The 16037-nt window shown below is 35.4% G+C and overlaps 1 protein-coding gene across 1 annotated transcript in view; it reads left to right on the top strand.

Moving 5' to 3' along the window:
• The window catches only part of ULK4 (unc-51 like kinase 4), a 249784-nt gene that overhangs the window by 189780 nt on the left and 43967 nt on the right, over positions 1 to 16037 (top strand). The window contains exon 35 of the mRNA XM_067292453.1: positions 5236 to 5421. Coding sequence (XP_067148554.1) covers positions 5236 to 5421 — 186 coding nt within the window. The remainder of the gene's footprint in view (positions 1 to 5235; positions 5422 to 16037) is intronic.

Below are 16037 nucleotides of genomic sequence, written 5' to 3' on the forward strand. Positions count from 1 at the left end.
ATGTTATCTTTGAAGTGTTGTGCAGAATTCTTTTTTTTATAGAGCTACCTTTATAAATAAAAAAAAAATGCACACAAAGAAAATGAGAATATATTGTCATAAGCACAGAATTTTAGAATGGGAATTTAGTTTCTCAACAAATAGACTGTATTAAAATGAACTGGAAAAATACTGTTCTCTAAAATGTTTTCCCTTAGGTAGGAAGATGACAATTTTGATCTAAGCCAAAATATAATATTTTAGTGTTTCATTTAAAGCTGTGCATATTTACTAATAAGAATAGCACAGTAAAGTTAACAGATGTAATAATGATGTTTTGCTTTCATGTTTTGTTTAATGTTTGCAGAATCATCTTCCGTATAGTTCCCAATGGTGCTTCCTTTACAGCACATTGTGTAATCACATTACTGATCTAATGAACATCTGTCTCTTGCTGTAATAAACTCTCTGTGTATACCCTCATTAATGCACTGAAATAGTGTCCCCTTCGGGTATTCCAGACAGTTTCATTGTAGCTCTAAAATTAGATGCCCTAACAATTCTAACGGTGTGAAAACTGCCACTTCAGCTCAAATGATCACACATTTCTTGCAATGGTTTGCAGTTCATGAACACACTGTAACTGGTCTCGAAATGAAGGCATCTTGGACAACTGACTACAAAAATATAGATGTGTAATAACAATAAACTTCCTGTTTTACACCACATTAACCTTCAAATACACAGAGCATGTACCACATAGAATTAAAGGCAAGTAGAATTTTACATTATGAGCCTGTTTACAGGAGATTATAACTTGACCATAAAAATTAAGTAAAAAGTGACACAGTCTTCATTGCACAAAAACCTTGCCATGAGGCATTACTTTATTTTACAAATTCTAAGTGAAAAATAAATCTACAGTTCTGAGTTATAGAATGGCAAAAACTATAGCTTTAGCTCTTCAGTATATTATTTTAAGGTGTTGGCTTTTTTTTCATTTTTGAGCTATATGCTAGAAACATAAATGGACAGCAGCCCAGAACATTAACAACTGCATGGAGGAGGGGTGCTAACACTTCTACCTCGTTGAAAGGCTGAATTCATAATTCTCCCTAACACTGATAAAGCAAAAGGAAATGAAAGACAACTAGAGCTGTTTTATGTAATTATGAAATATTAGGGGGCAAATCTTTTCTTGAGGAGTTAGAACTCTAGTTTTTCATGGGTTTCTCTTTCACTAAAAGAACAAAAACTTAAATAGATGCTGTCTTGCAAAACTATACATACATTTCATAGACTTGAAAGATACTTCTTCATATCAAATGTAATTGTTATGTTAGAAAAATAATCGGATCATTATTCCACTGGCCAAGAGTTGGACCATTCACCTGTATTTTTTTGTCTAGCAACATGATTCTAGCTTTTCTGTTCTTATTTGAAATAAGAAAGCATTTACTTGAAAGTCTGGTTTTCATTTCTTGGTTTTCTATCTTTATAGGTATGTATTAGACTTTCAGTCATTGCTTTGCAATGGCAAACAACCATTGTTTACGCCAACAGTTTTCTTCACAGCCCCTATTCTTTATTACCATTGATGAAAGTACTCATACAGACTGGCAGCCAATGTTAAATTTCAGGGTACCAACACGGGCCCATCTAAATCACTCTGTCACTAATGATACAGCATGATGGTTAGAGTTACAGAGAAAAATACAGATACAGACATATTCATATAGGGTTATCTTTTGCTGAGGTTTCCTCTTCCAACTTAAATATTGATGGGTTAGACTGTGAACCAATGATTCCCATCCCCTCCAAAGTAAATCCTGTCTTTTTTACTCCCATCTGGTTTTCTCTTTCTTCTTCCAAAACCTATGTGGTTATCTTTTTACCCTACCATTTTCCAGGATGACAGCAACTCACTCCTCAAACTCTGGATGACACAGGAGCTCAAAGGGGCTCTGATGGAGTAGAGGAGCAGAAGAGCTTGAAATACAACAGGGGTTGAAGGGATTTGTTGGCATTTGTGATTGAATAGGTTGATGCCGTCGTTGACAAGGTCTGTGAGTCCTGGAGAGGTGCTAGTGACTAAGTTTGGAGGATGGTCGCTGACAACTATCCTGTAAAGGATGAGGGTATCTGAGGACAAGACACAATTCAGGATCTTCCTTTCTCTTGCTTCTCATTGGGAAAAAGAACAGCGGCAACACTGATAAAACAATGGGAATATAGCCTGGCGTAGGTTGCATGAGGTTGGAAAGCAGGCCCTACCAGTGAGACTTGCTAGGGTCAACCTGTGATCTCTGTGGAGAGGAGATAGCAGGGCAATCTGACCCTGGCTGCTACTTGCTTTTCCAGTACTCAAGGAGCAGGGCAGTGAAGGGGGCAGCAGATGGCAAGCATGAGCTCAAATGCATCCTGCTGCTGCTTTCTTCTCTGTTGATGAAGGGAATGCCGGGGGAAATAAGTAAAGCCATTGACTGGAGTCCAGCTCCTCCTCACCTAAGCTGAAATGTCCGCTGTCTCACTAATTGAAACTGCTGAAGACAACTTTGTGGTGACAGCCTGCTGTTTGGATTCCTTGGGAATATCTATAGTAGGCTGAACTTCCTTATTCACTTCATTGAAAGTGGTATGGTCTCTGGAAGAACTGCAAAGGCTACTATGCTGCATGTATTTCTTTATGCATGATTGTTGTAGGGGGAGTCCTCTGCAAAAACCAGCCAGCACTTTTCCTCTCCTCAGTTTGATGTTCAGTGAGCATCTCAGAAAAGCACCTTGGGAACAGTGTTGGTTTTCTTTTAAGTATGGCTACTGTGATTATTTTTGTTAATTACTTATGGGGTTTTGTGCTCTTGCTTTTGATTACCAGGAAACTAGCCTCCATTGCAATACTAGAGAGAAGAAATATCTGTTCAAGTCTACATTCTTTTTTTTTTTTTGAGTTAGCAAGCAAACAACATTTAAAAATTGAGTATAGTTTATGTACTGTGGCTTTTTTTAGGAAGTGGTTGATACAATTGTATACACTAATCTGGTAAGAAACTCTTAAGTTATAATGATGCTTTTAAAAAGGATAGGAGAGAGAATTTAAGCAGTTTATTTTTTCCTTCCTTTAACCATTAGCATTCTTTTTCAGTGAAGGAAATGCAAGTCAGGTCAAAGCCTCCAGTGAAATCAGTGGAATTTTTTTTGGCTTGATAAGGATTGAAGATATAAATAGACAGAACTATAAAGTTTTTTACTATTTGTAGTTTTTCCTCCTTTTTAGCCTTGCCATTTATGTTGATTAGGTTATTAGATAATTCTGGATTTTGGAAAAGAAACAATCAAGTTATGTGGCTTTTAGATTGGAATGAAGAAAAACCATGTAGTTAAACCATGAAAGAAGAAATAGCTGCTATAGTCCTCTCACCTACATAGCATTAGATGAAATAAAATGTGATATGTCTTAAGGCTATGTGTTCAGAGCTTATATCTCAGTTCAGTCTGTTTTAAACAGCCAGTTTTATGAATCTGATGGGAAACCGGATCTTATTTGCATGCAGATTTCTAGGGAATTGCTGCCTGGATATTTGAGGAGTGTATGTCTGATGATATGTTCCCAAATTACTTTAAAATAACAGTATAGGTTTTCCTTAAAATGAAAAATCTTGGAAGTTTATACTTCAGATTAAATGAATGATTGTCATCAAAATGGTTGTGCATGTGTGAGAGCCTCACAAATAGACAGATTATTATTTTGCAGTCCTGTAAGAAGAGATGATATAAATTGCTTTCCTTTTTTTTTTTTTTTTTATCAGTAAGGATAGTCTGTTAACAGTACTTTAATCTACCTTATTTGTGATTAAATATATTTTTTGAATTAAATAACTGAGTAAGAGAAAAGAGATGTTTTTACTCTGGTGTACTTTATTGGTAAGACAACCACTGGTTTATTGTGTTCAGTCCACAGGTTACAAGGCCAGAAAAGCTATTTTAATCACTCGGTCTAATATATAACACAAGACATAGGACTTTCCTAAATTAATTCCTCATTACAGCAAAGCTTTTTTGTTGTAGAAAAAAACCTCTGATTGTGATGTATAAATTGCCTGTGATAGAGAATATGCCTCAATTCTATGAAAGTTGTTTCAGTGGTCAATTGCCCTTATTAAAGAAAGAAAAAAAAAAAAGGAAATCCACGTACATCTTCCTTCTAATCTGAATTGCTTTAGACAAAGTTTTGAGCCATTGTCTCTTGCCAGTCCTTTTTTAGGTAGAGGAATTAACCTATCATCAGCATTCTGTTTCTCACATGGAGCCCAAAGAGTATGATCAAGCACCCTTCAACCTTCCCCTTCATAAGTTATATAGACTGAATTCCTTCAGTCTTTCACTGTTGGATAGGTTTTCCAGTATTTATCATCCTTTTGCATGTTCCCAAGAAACCTCTGAGTTTTTTTCAGTGTCTTTCTTGAACTTCATGTAGCAGAACTGTGTTGCTGTTGTGGTTCCAACGGTGTCAAATACAAACATTATACAATTTTTCTACTTGTAATTTCCAGTTTACACTTTCAAGAACGATATAAATCATTTAGATATGTCATACTACCAGAAGCTCATGTAAAAATGATCATTAGCCATGTCCCTAAATCTTCTATAATTTTGCTTCCCAGAAGGGTTTCCTCCATCCTGTTATGAGGGCCTGTTCTGATGTCCACTTGTCAATGAAATGTAGAAAAGCTAGAATTCAGAAAAGAGCTCCAAAAAATATTTAAAATCTGTGAAACACACCTCTTAATGTGACTAGGCTATAATCCATTAAAAGCTAGCTAACCTGTACTCTACCTCATCCAGAAGCCATAGACTTGATTAGAAATAATTAAATGAAGTTTTATGGTGTGCATTATGGAGAAGATTAGACATCATTACCGTAATGATACTTTCTGATCTTAATACTTCTATTTAAAGCAAAATGTACTGTCCTAAAATAACTGAATTAGGAGCAATATTTTCAGTGCTTTTATGATGTCACTATAGATAGGCTATTTGATATAATTGTAGTGGAGACATTCGTATGCTGCTACTTAAGAACAGATATATTTTAATTATATTTTAATCATTTTATTCAGGTCAGTTTAATGGAATTATTAGTCAAACAACTAGAAATTATTCTTTCCTGCCACAGTGCAAATGTTAGTACTCTTCCCAATCCCCACTGATATGGAATTTTGTGAAATTTGAATTTGTTTTTTGTTTGTTCATTTTTAGCTTCCCAGTGAAGATATTGAAATATTCAAGAATTCATCACAGTGCTTATCATTACTGGTTCAGCTGTACGGAGGGAACAGTCAGGAGAGCATGTCTCCAGAAAGCATGGACAGCTTTGCTGAAGTACTGAAGTCCAAAAAAGATACAAGACAACTGAAGCTTTTGTTGAGAATTATAAAGAGACTGGTGAGTCAGCTTCTAAATGTTTTAAAAGTCCATGTAGGTTTTTATGTTTTTGGATAATTTTTGTTGATAATTTTGTCCCTTTAAAGTAAAAGAAATATAAAAAAATTCTGAAAGCAAAATATGTGAAGTAAAATTTCATGTCTTTAAATTTCAATTTAATTTCTCTGGAAAAGACACTTTTCTGTATTTAAAACCTCTTAAAATACTGTTGGATGTTTCCTATTTGAGTTAACCATTCAACCATTTAAATGGCTCAGATTATTTATATATTCATTTAGTACTTTGGCTTTATGAATTATTGGAACAATTTTTTGAATGCCTTCCAAAAGAACTAACCTTGTAGCATTATGTAGCTGCTCAGAAACATAGTGCTTGATTTCATGCTAAATAAAACGCAGTTTTGTACTTGAAATAGGCTTATACATAGACTGTTGACTCTTCATTCTTTCAAAGTGGTAGGAACTACTTACGGTAGAGTGGTTGTAACAGAGATTGTTGATCAGTAGGAGTCATCCAGGGCCTTAGTGTGATGACAAGTTATTGACATCTAGGAGTTTCAATTCTGTCATGCTTTGTCATGGTGGCATGACTGCAGCATTCTTTCTCTGAAGTAGATTAGCTAGAAAACTTTCTGTATCTATAACATTCTTTTAGATAATGCCATGCTTTTTATCTTGAACTCTCTTGAAAAAAAGCTTTGCCTGCATTGTCAGCACTCATTGATTGATTACTCCATCCTTTACTGTACTGTCTGAGAAAGAGAGTACTCAGTTAAAAAAGGGGCAACTTCCCCAGTGTCAGCAGGAGAAGAGGCATGAATTTTGCAAGTGCAGTGCTGGTTATTAGAGTAAGGCCATATTCAATGCAGGTGTCACCCTACTTATGGAGTTAAGAGGAAGCAACCCTATTGTGAAGCCTCCAGAGCTGTTCTGTCCTCTTTCTCCCACCCGCTGGATTTACATCACAAGAAAGTAAACACAATACTCTTCCTCCCAGTTTTGCTCAGTCCTGCCTTTCCCTAGAAGAAGCATGAATATATAAAATTAAAATTGATAGGCCCCAATGATGTTTAAAATTCATAATTTATCTCATTCTTGACATCTCAGGTTTCGCTCCTTATCGTCTTTATTTTCACATGGTTTTCTTGAGAAAAGAATTCTAGCAAAAATTTTAAGCAACTCTCTGCTGCTTCTTGATTGTACCTGTGCTGCTTTTTCTGTGCAATTGTTGTGCAGGGCAGAACTGTTTTTTGCTTTTCCACAAAAGCAATAAGAATAAAGAGGCAGCAAAGTGTGAAGAAAGGAAAGTGAAAGGGAGGCTGCAATACATTTCTAGATTATTCCATTTTTGCATAGCTGCTGACTGCTTTCCTTTCCCTCTTTTTTGATGATTATTATTCCAAAATTGTCCTAGGGCACAGGATATTTAACACGGAAATTTCTGTTGATTATCCTAGGAGAACAAAGCTATGCTATCACCTTTTGAATCTTGCGAGTTCCTGTACTTCATGATCTTTCCTTTTGTATACCAGTGTTTCTGGTACTTGCTATTTATTATATCAGGTGAAAATTTTCTGTAATTATTTTAATGAGATCATAGGATTTCTTTTGAAAGCAGGGTTTATAGACAATTTGACAGATTATATAATAAATCTTGCATTATTTCTCTGAACCTTAAAAAGTCCTGTTCACAGGAGATGATTATCTTGTCAAAATTCTAGTAATCACAAAAGACATAGAAATATCATATCTATTTAAGAAGGATTCAGCCCACATCAGCTGTTCATGGTGAATTTTGAAGCCTAGAGCAAACCTAAAATGTTGCTCAAATACAAAAAAAATTGGAATAGAGGGATCACTAAGTTCACCAGTTTCCATTCTTGCTGGTCAGTACTTGTATACAACATCTTTCCAATCTATGATCATGTTAACTTCAATGTGTCAGCCACAGCTATGGCTTATATAAGACAGGAATATAAAGGAAGAATTCAATGTGTCTATTATATAGCTGCCTCTATTATCATATATTTCCAAAAATGAGGAAAAGGCATAGTGTTATGACTAGTTAGCACTTGGATAAAGTGCTCCATATGTCTCCAGTGGGCCTTTAACCTCAATTTCAGAATATTTGATTTAAAGCATGTCAGAGAAATTGTCGACTTACAAGATGGCCTTTCCTTGATGAAACATAAGCTTACATCTATGCATTATTTTAATTTAATAGTATTCATTAATTAAGTTTTATCTCCAGTACCCAAATAGCTGGTGTTTTTTTGGACAAAGTTGAAGGGGTTTTTTGTTTGTTTGTTTTTAAGTGCTGATTTCTCATTATCAATTTTGACCAGCAAATTGACTACAGGGCAGTATAAACTCCTTCTTATACCATTTTCTTCACTGATTTTTGCACTATAATTTTGTTGTATTCTGTGTTTGGTATTTTGTTAAACAGAAATAAAGATATAGGCCAGATTGGAGGAAAAAAAATTTAGTGCAGACTTATTAATGGACTCCCCATGAACAACCCTTTCTTCATAGCTTTATTTTGCTGTAAACAGAAAGCATTAGGAGTGAAAAGTGAAAAAAATAATGCTTTGAGCTCTCATTTGTAACTCTGTAAGTAACAGTGATTTAAAAGCTTTAAAGAGACAGCATTGATTGTCGTCTTTCTGTTTTTTGTAATCGCCTCTTAGCTTTCAAAACTTTTGGCTCTGTCAGGCCCAGGTTCACCAGTATATTTCAGGGATGATCTCTCATTGTCAATGCACAGAAACTGAATAAAAAAATGGAATCGAAGAAACAGGTTTTTTTCCCATGAGCCCTTTTACTAACTCGCTTGTTCTGGTTGCTTCGTCTTGGGACAGACTGCTGCTATTCAGATATCCTTGGTATATCTTTCAGATATCCCTTTTAGCAGCATCTCTGTAACTGATCAGTGATGTCAGGAGAGTGATCTTATTCCATTTACCGGCTGTAGAAGCATCTCTTGCCACTCTTCATGAAGATCACTCTCTTATGACTTCCTCTTTTCTATGAAGATATAGTGTATCATGCTACAGTCAGTAAAATAGCTGCATTGAAGTATTTCTTTGAGAAATGGGAGAGATTTCATTTGGGAAGCAAGTTTTTCAGTTCTATTCCCCCCCCCCCCCCAAATTCTACTGCTGTCTCAATTTACCATCTAGTATGGAATGCCGTGGTTTTTAGGCAAGTGATTTTCACCAGAGCTTTTATAGAAGTAGCCAATATCTTTTCACTGGACACATAATCACTGCAGAATTACAGCTTTGTACCAACAAATAAAATGTTTTCAGCTTTTAAAACAAAGGAAGACTCTCCTTTATTCCATCTGTTAATATGCCAAAATTCCTCTGAGAAGAATAAATAAGCATCAGGCTTTAACAGACAATTCTCTGCTCACTGCATCCAAAGACCTTTGTTCCATGACTCTTACAAAATACTTGTCAGAAAGTATATCTGAATTCTACCTAAGTCACACTTTTTTGTTTTGATGTTCTTTCCAGAACCTCATTTTGATTATTTAATCCTTTATTCTGAGTGATTAAGACATTTAGGAAGTTGTCTAGACTTTTGATACCCTGTATGGATCCATATAAGGATTTCCCAAACTGTCTTAGGCTGTGTAGCAAGATGCTAATGTTAGAGTGGCGGTACTTGAGCTATAGCAAAGTCCCTAACTTTCACTGATTTAATCGTAGGACTATGAAGCAATGATTTGCTCTCCCTGCCAGCTTGGGCAACAAAAATGTCATCCTTGTGTACTGGCAAGCAGATTCGCTGGCTGTTTCCAATGAACCAAAGCCTGGGAACCAGTGGTCACTATGTCTAAAATATTATTCATGACATGCCTCTATAAATATTTCTGTGATGTAGGTTAGTGACAATAACATCCTGAGTTTTATACAGAGATTTGCTGAGTTCCCATCCTATGAATTGACATCTACGTATTTGTATATTAAAAAATATATATATACACACATATATATTTTGACTGTAGTAGTTCCCAGAGCCCAGATCAGGTCCTTGTTATGTTAGCTACTGAGTGTGCATATTGAAAACAGACTTTTGGAGCTTGAAGAGATTTACAGTCTGAGTAGCACAAATGTTTGATTTAGGAGAGCGATTCTGCAATTCCTCTGTAAGTCAAACTCTTTACTGGAGGTTTGCTCCTCAGTAGATTCCTACAAGTTAGACTATAAAGAGCTTGCTTTAAAGAAGAGAAGACATTTATTTGCAAAAGTCACATGGTGATTTTCAAATAGTGTTGCTTTTATAGCTTCATCTCTGAATATTCAGCGCCACAAGGAGGTGCTTTTGCAGCAATTCCCAGCAGAGTCTGCTTCTTCAGAAGTTTTATAAAGCTAAGTGGGACCTGTTGGCATACCTCCTTCTATGAAAGCAGTTCCCTCCAATAGTCTCAGATAGTAGGAGAAAAACTCCTTACGGGTCTTTTTCCTAATCCGAGTCTTTTAAGTATGCCTTTAATTAATTTACTCTATTACTAAAGTAATCCATTATATTCCTTTGCTCAAAGGAATAATTTTATGGCAGAGATTTGTGTTAGACTGTGCATACAATATTCACTTGTGGGTTGCTGATATGTGTAGGTATATTTATTATAAATGCACCTATTGCTAATATTTTCCTTAAATTATACATCTTTTAAAATGTGGATGATTCTTATACAAGCAATTTCTATCCTTCATTAGTATGTCTTTTATTTTCGAGCCTGCATCCCTTCTTTAAAGACCATCTTTTGTTGGCTTCAGTTTGTAATAGAATATCTTTTGGTAGGATGAAGCATTTTATTAGATATAAATAACTAATTATTCTTCCAAGAAGAAAAATCTAATCAATGCAGCAATACATTATGCGTATCATAAACAGGCCAGGTTTCTCAGAATACTTTGAAGCAAAGATATTAAAAGTGTAATGCCACTTCTTTCTTCCTTCACCATTGTGTTGAGAAGCTCCCTCTGCTTATAAACTCCACACAGGCCTTTGTGTAATAGGTATGGACAGGTTTTAATGAAATTTGAGAGAGTCTCTAGAGATCACAGATATGGAGGCCTTTAGCACGATGCTGTTGCTTAGCAACCTTAAGCCATTACATTGCCAGGCTCTGTAATAACATGAGATACTCCTCTCTGCCAGTCCCCCATGAAAAATGTAATGGAAATAATGCCTTTCTAAAGGGCGCGCTCGGAAAGCGTCGGGGTGGTGAAGAGAGGGGTTTTTTTCTTTTTTCCTCCTTGTTCACTTCTGGATTTTAACATAGGCACAAAGTAAGTTTCTAAGTATAGGGTATTTTTGAATTTTGCATATGTTTTGACTGAAATACATTTTAATGACATCCCTAAAAATGTGGTTACAAGGTTTCTGATTAATATTAACAATCAATACTAACATTTATGAGTCAGAATTGCTGGTCTATGCCATTCTGTTTCCTTCAGTCAGGAAGCAATGCATTGAATTCCAAGGAGTTAGGAAAAGCTGGTTTAAATTAGTCAGAAGATTAATGCAGCTAATCACAGCTGCTGCAATGTAAACAACAATTAAACAGTAATTTCAATAGAACTACTATAATATAATTTGAGGAAATTTAGCATTTGATGGGCCTAGTTCTCTCATTCTCTCTTGTGATGCAGACCCTTTGCTCTACTTTCTTGCTTACTGAAGAAAGTATTGAGCCAATATCAATCAACTTACCTGAGGAATTCAGGATTAAAACAAAAAAGCAAAACTAATTTAAGCTGTATTTTAAACTTTGTGTTCAGTGTGTAATAATATATGGGCTCTACCAAATTCTCATGGAAACTAAATATTGTACTTTCATAGTTAAAGCCTCGAGAGAAAAAAATATTTTAAACTTACTAAAATGAAGCATTTTCAATAGCAATCAGGAAGAAAATATCTCATCAATGAAAAAAAGTGTGATTTTGAATAGTCAAAATTTAATTTGTTCACAGCATTCTACAAGTAATACAAAGTCTTTAAAATATGGATTAATTTCGCTTTTAAATTATTTACTTGATATTAAGAATAACATAACTATTCAAAAAGCACATTATCCTTGTGATGTTGTAGCTAATTATTATTCAGGATCCTATGGCAAAATATGCATGGTTAATTTTAACTTGACTAATTACATTCTGTGTATTGATATCCAGGACACAAATTTTCATTGGATATGGTTGATAAGGCTTTACATTTTTCATTTGAAATGGTTAGATACTATCTTAGAGGCATATGACCTGTGTGCATGGTTTATTTAGCATGTGAAGGGCTGAATTCAGGATAATTTATATTTATGTAACTTGTGGAGTGTTTTCAGGATGCTGAGAATAAGTACAATGTATTAGCACTACTCTTGACTTTTTCTTTTGACACTTGCATCCCATAGTTTTTACTGGAGGAGGGGAAAGAATATTTTGGTATTTAGGTTTATACACTTGGTTAGAACACTGAAAAAATTTTAATAAGTCTTTTGTGTTTGTGATTAGTCTTTTTCTTTATTTAGCTATTTGAATTTTGCAATATCATTCTTTCAGTTGGCCAAAATTCTTAGCACATCATTCTAATGTTTTAAGGTTGTATACTTATGTTCTGCCGCTCCAGTACCTATCCTTCTGTCTTATGAAATTAAACAGAACAAGTACCTATAGATAAGCCTCAGTCACAAGTGTAGTCCTTGGAATTTTTATCTTCTCTGATCTTGTCACTTTTGATACTGTCCAGAAGCCCTGCAGTTGATACCAGATCGCAGAGCACACTGCACTTTGTCTGGTATTTCCATCGCATAGACAAACACCTGACTTACTAGCAAATCATATACAGAAGTCCCCTACCCCCAATCATTTTGCAGGAGAGGGTGAAATTAAGTCACTTATCTATCAGCTCAGAAGTCCAAACAGAGGCTTCCCTTCATTTTTCCTTCACATATGTTGGATGCTCACATCTTCTTTCTAACATACAGCTGGATTTTTAATATTATTTACCTACCCTCATAAGCTACAGTGATGTCTCAATGTTTGCATACTAATCCTCACGTAAGGAGTAGTAAATGTCATGCAGTATTTTACTTAAGAGCATCCTACCAAATCCAATAAGATAGGACTAAATTATCAAAAATATTTTCTCAGCTTAAGTCTTAATACCAGGTTGCATAGATTTCCTAAATCTGCAGCATTAATGGGAGTGCATGAGCATTAGTTACTGCTTTCATTATTACTATAACTGAATTGCATGAGTGCCCGTAAACCAGGACCCCGTTGTGGTAAACTCAATACAAACATAGTAAAACGTTCTTTCTTGCTGGAGAGGACAATTGAGTTTGTTACGTTTTTAAAATAAGCTCAAGGAATTGCCTAAAATTGACACTCCCAAATAGGAAATAATTTGACACAAAAAAGACCATCATAATCTGGCATAACACAGATTCTTTGGCAGTGTTCAGTTGTGTGCAAGCAAGAATGGGAATTTTAACTAGTTGTTCCTGACTGATAATACAGAAGTATCTTCGTTTTATCCCAAATTTAAATTCTTATGGTCACAGCAGTATTTCAAAGTCTTTCCTTAGTTTGAATATAGTCTTAGTGTGATGCTGTTACCAGAAGCTAAAAAAGCTTTGAAAGTTTTTTGTTGCATAAGTTGAAGATGAGATGTAAATAAACATAGAAGCCAGATTCACTGTGGCTTTTTGCAAATTTGTATTGCAACAAAAGCTCTCTTTTTAATTATATCTATTCTCTTAAACTTGGTCTCCTTGCTGACAAATTTACTGAGGGTGAAACAGTTCATTATGTTTCAGCGTGTAAATAAAAATCTTAACTACTATGTACTAGGAAGAGATCTAATGTGGGAAGTAGATTCTCTACCAAGAAAGAGTGGTCCTTTCTTTGTCTTCCAAATCATCTAGTACTGGACCAGTCAGAGTCAAAGGGCTTGACACATCCTCTTCATTAATCTTCAGTGTGCCACTCTTCTCCTTTCAATGTCTCTGTCTATTTACTTTTAAATATATTGAAAGTTCTGCACTTTAATATGGCATCTGACAAACATTAGCTATGTATCTTACTTTGTCTAGATCCTTATCATCTTCCTCTTATAAGGCTGGAGCATAGCTGGCAAGCTGGTGTTTTCAAAAATCTTGGTCTGAGCAGATCTGCAGGTCACACAGAACTTGACATAATATCCATAGTGTAGAAGTGAAATATGTGCTTAAAGGGTATTTTGTAGTTGAGACTGTAATGGCCAATGAGCTTAGAGGATGTGGGACTCTGGGGCACACAAATTAGGCGTAGGAGACAAGTAGACAGATGGGACCTTTGGAATATGGGTTGTCAGGTGGAAACTATGAATAAAAAAAATGACATAGATACAACAAAAGTATGCTGGCTTTGACAATGAGACCAAGCAATATGACTGTATGAAGCAAAAGCAAGACAGTGTTGAAGGAGCTAGAGACTGTTGGAAAGATCAAAAATGAAAATTATTTTAGAGACATGGGTCAAAATATGCATGCAGTGAAAGAGAACAAAAAAGTTTAAAGTTTTTCTGTGAATAACTCATGCATCTAATATTTTTTGGAACTAGTTGGTTGAAGTATTCATTAACATAAGTGCATGTTGTTAAAGTTCCCCAGAAGAGGGCTCACGCTCATATACCAATGCCTGGTAATGATAACTATAGCTGTGCTTTTTTGACATGGTGCTGCACAACTTCATGAGTCCATGATTCATGCAAGTGTTCTGAAATAAGGTTATTTTTAAAAATAGCGTTTGTGTGCATTGAGGTTAGGCTTTCAGTAGATTTCTACAGTAAGTGACTTCCCTGTCCCTCCCCGCCCAAGTGCAGACAGTGATTCAATCCAGCATCTTCAGCGATGAAACCTCCACATTTTAAATTATGAAGACTGTGCTAGTTAAACATTTATAGAAGTGCCCAGTGCTGTCATTTATTTAAACTATTAAAATGTAATGTTTTTATATGAACATCATTATAAATTTATTAGAAATGCAATTTGTGGTAATGCACTGTTCTATGGGCTGTGAATTACTGTCCTAAATTTCATATAGCAGATGCTTTCTCTGGAATATAATGTCTACTTGATGAGTTCATATGATGCAGCATAAGAATATCTCATAATTTGCATAGCAATTCTACTCTGATTTTACAGCTTGCTTCTTTAGACCTTTTTGGGGAGCGTTTTCAGAGCAAAGATTTTGACACACACTTCTCAGTCTTGTCAAAAGCAGATGATTGTCTAAATCTATAATATCAATAAAAAGGTACCTTTTCCAGAAGTATGTAGTGATCATTCAGAAATGGATCAACAGATGCACATTATTTTCTGGTATCATATAGCTCCGGTGACTTAAAATTCATTTTAGCAAATACGCTGGTGTTCTCAGTTGCAAGAGAGCTGTTATAGGGCATGACCCTAATATATATGCATTGAAAGGCAAAAATGGTATGTCCTCTGTTCCAAAGTGCATGATATTGCACCTTCCAGATGAAATTCTGATCTTAATTATGCTGTAAACTCATGCTAATTGTAATGAATAGACTTACTGCATATTAGAATTGCATCAGAAAAAGATAATTGAAATAAAAATCTGGTGGTCCTTCCAGTGCAAAACAATGCGTGTGCAAAATCTGCCATGTATAGGTGGTGTGAAGTGCATATACTGAAACATTGGGGTGCATAAGACTAAATAATAGTTTAAACAAATCTACATGATTTGTAAGTACAGTTTACTACTGGTCCCGTTTTGTCAGGAAATAAAATGAAATAATCAAGGTAGAATACCTTTTCCTTATTCTGACTGAATTGTGGCTTTTCACGCAAGACGCAAGCATTTCCTGGGGGGTGTCTGCCTGTTCCCTGGGGCCCAGCTCTTCCCCACAGTGGGCCTCCAGAGCTGTAAGAGCAGTATTTCCTGGGGGGAGCCTGGGCCCAGTGCCGCTGGGCTGAGTGTTGGAGCTGAAAAGCTCGGGACGCCTTCCTGGTGAATGAGCGTTTAGTCAGCCCTGAGACCCCTCAGTGACTGGCTGTTTGTTGCTTGTTCTCATTAGAGTAAAAGTCTATGCAAAACAGATTACAGTTAGAAATAAAAGCAAGTTAATCTTTTACAATAGAATAATTTCCATGGAAATGAGCATGTTAACACAGGATGTTACTTTTCTTCCAAGTACTACTACTACTACTTAAATATGGTAAAAAGTAATTTTAGCATATGTGATAAATAACAAGTTTACATTAAGCATAAATGGGATCATTGTTTATAAAGATACGATCAGGGCCCTCTTTTATCATTTTAAATCATTAGTGCAGTTTGTGTATTTGCAATATAAATGGGGATAGATTCATGAAATGGCACACAACATCTATTTTCCAAGTCCATAACCATAAGATGGCTAAAAGCAATTAGTGCCCCATATATCAGTAAGATATGTGTGGTCCCAACTCTGCTAATATAGTAATATTTCTTTTAGTTTGGTGAGGAAAATTCTTATTGCTGAAAAGCAAATTATGGCTGTCATTGAAAGACTTGAGAAATAATATGCCCTCAGGATTGCTTGAGTGGATTGTTACTC

Source organism: Apteryx mantelli, chromosome 2 (assembly GCF_036417845.1).
Source record: "Apteryx mantelli isolate bAptMan1 chromosome 2, bAptMan1.hap1, whole genome shotgun sequence".
Lineage (NCBI taxonomy): Eukaryota > Metazoa > Chordata > Aves > Apterygiformes > Apterygidae > Apteryx > Apteryx mantelli.